Source organism: Colobus angolensis, unplaced genomic scaffold (assembly GCF_000951035.1).
Source record: "Colobus angolensis palliatus isolate OR3802 unplaced genomic scaffold, Cang.pa_1.0 Scaffold60, whole genome shotgun sequence".
NCBI classification, from domain to species: Eukaryota; Metazoa; Chordata; class Mammalia; order Primates; family Cercopithecidae; genus Colobus; species Colobus angolensis.
In genome coordinates, this window is record NW_012119599.1 from 2599240 (window position 1) to 2601438 (window position 2199).

Here is a 2199-nt window from a genome sequence, read left to right on the forward strand (position 1 = left end):
TCACCATGTTGGCCACGCTGGTCTCGAACTCCTGACCTCAGGTGATCCGCACACCTTGGCCTCCCAAAGTGCTGGGATTGCAGGCATGAGCCACTGCGCCCAGCCCTAATTTCTGTATTTTTACTAGATACGGGTTTTCACCATGTTGCCCAGGCTGGTCTCAAACTCCAGAGCTCAAGTGATCCGCCTGCCTCAGCCTCCCAAAGTGCTGGGATTACAGGCTTGAGCTGCAGTGACCAGCTGTCTTTTTTTTAAAAAAGGCCTGTTTGAGGAAGGGCCATTTGAACAGATGTGAATGAAGTGGAGTTACTTCTTCTGTCCTCTGTTTGCTTTACCCATAGCCCTTATCACAACCACCATAAACCGTTCCTTTATGCAATTCCACCCTTAACATCAGAGTCCTCTGGACATGTCGTGAGCTCTGTGATGGCACCGCCTAGCACGCAGCATGGGTCACCACAGAGGAGCCTCCGTCTTCCTACGCAGACGGGTGAGCAGGCGACTCAGGGAGTTAATGAACCCATCAGCTGTATCTGACTGCAAAGACAGCGTTCTGGACCCTTGCACTCTGGTGCCCTGGTTAACCAGCTCTTTCTCATCCATTCACCCTCCTGGGCTCCCTGGCTACCCCTCCAAGTTGCCAGACCCCACACTACCCAAGCTTGCTCCCCCAGGCCCCTCACCTTTCTGCACCTTGTCGCACAGCAAGTAGAGCTCCTCGCCACCCGTGCATGGCCCACTTTCCTTGTTAATTCGGCAAATCCGCAGCTCTGACGTGTTTGTGGATTCTGGGAAGGGGAGAGAGGAAGAAGTGTATTAAAAAAAAAAAAAAAAACACCCGAGAATTCAGTCACCGAGGGGCCGAGGAGGGAGGATGGTTTGAGCCCAGGAGTTCCAGACCAGCCTGGGTAACATGGTGAGACTCTAGCTCTACAAAAAGTTTTAAAAATAAAACTTAGCCAGGTGTGGTGGCACATGCCTGTAGTCTCAGCTACTTGTGAGGTTGAACTGGGAGGATCACTTAAGTCCAGAAATTCAGGCTGCAGTAAGCTATGACTGCACCACTGCATGACTGCCTAGGCAACAGAGTGAGACCCTATCTCTAAAAAAACATAATAATAAACAAAAATAATTTTTAAAAAATGTTTAAGGGAGACCCTCAGACCTCAGGGAGAGTTGATGGGGTCCCAGGTCAGAGAAGGTTCCTTGAGGAGAGTTTGATAGACTGTAATCTTGTAGTGGACACCTGTTGTTTTCCCCATCTAATCTAGGAGACCTGGCCCCTCCTCTTTTAACAGCCTCCAATTTTCCTTCAAGGGACCACCCCTCATCTTCGTAATTGGGATGGGGCAGGGCTGAGCCCACTTCCTAGCTCAGCAGTAATTGATCATGTGCCCCGGACCTGGCCAATCAGAGTAGTGCATCCCTCTGGCCAAAGCTGATTGGTCAAAAAGGAGGAAATGACCAAAACCAGGCCAATGAGAGACAGACCTGAGGTTTGAAGCAAAGCTATTAGGTAGAAGAAGCTAAAAGCAGCCTTGGGAGTTGGAGACAGGTGCCGGGCAGGTAGGATATAAGCCTGGATTCTAACATGGAAGAAGAACAGCTGAAAGACTGACAGATCTCTAATGACATCACTGAGGTCCTGGATGCAGCCAGACCTGAAGCACTATGCTACATCTGCATTTTTCTCGTTAATAGAACAAATTATTCTCTTTTTTTATCCCTTAAGCCTATTTAAGTTGGGATTCTATCACTTGCATCCATAAATGCCCTGACTGAATTAATATCCCATTTTGATGATTACAGCAGCCACTACGGGTTGGCTAAAACTTACCAGTTATTCCCAGTCCCCTCTTCTATGCCTGTACCCCTCTATAGAGGTTGAAAAATCTAAGCACTTGCTTTCCCAGACCACCCTGCAACTAGGAGTGGCCATGGGACCAAGCTCTGGCCACTGAGAAATAAGCAGAAGTCTACCAGGGTGATTCTGTGGAATATAATGCACTCTTTCAGAAAGGGAGAGAGACTATTACTTATGCTGCCTCTTCCCTTGGGCTGCCTGGTATAGTTATACAGGTTGTTCATTCTACAATACTAGAAGACCCCCCCCTTTTTTTTTTTCAAGACGTAGTCTCGCTCTTTCACCCAGGCTGGAGTGCAGTGGTGCAATCTCGGCTCACTGCAAGCTCTGCCTCC

The 2199-nt window shown here is 48.7% G+C and overlaps 1 protein-coding gene across 1 annotated transcript in view; it reads right to left on the minus strand.

Annotated features, from left to right (window-relative positions):
• The window catches only part of RELB (v-rel avian reticuloendotheliosis viral oncogene homolog B), a gene marked incomplete at its 5' end in the record, with an annotated part of 41595 nt that overhangs the window by 13821 nt on the left and 25575 nt on the right, over positions 1-2199 (minus strand). Inside the window, one exon of the mRNA XM_011963023.1 lies at positions 684-788. Within this exon, the coding sequence (XP_011818413.1) occupies positions 684-788 (105 nt within the window). The remainder of the gene's footprint in view (positions 1-683; positions 789-2199) is intronic.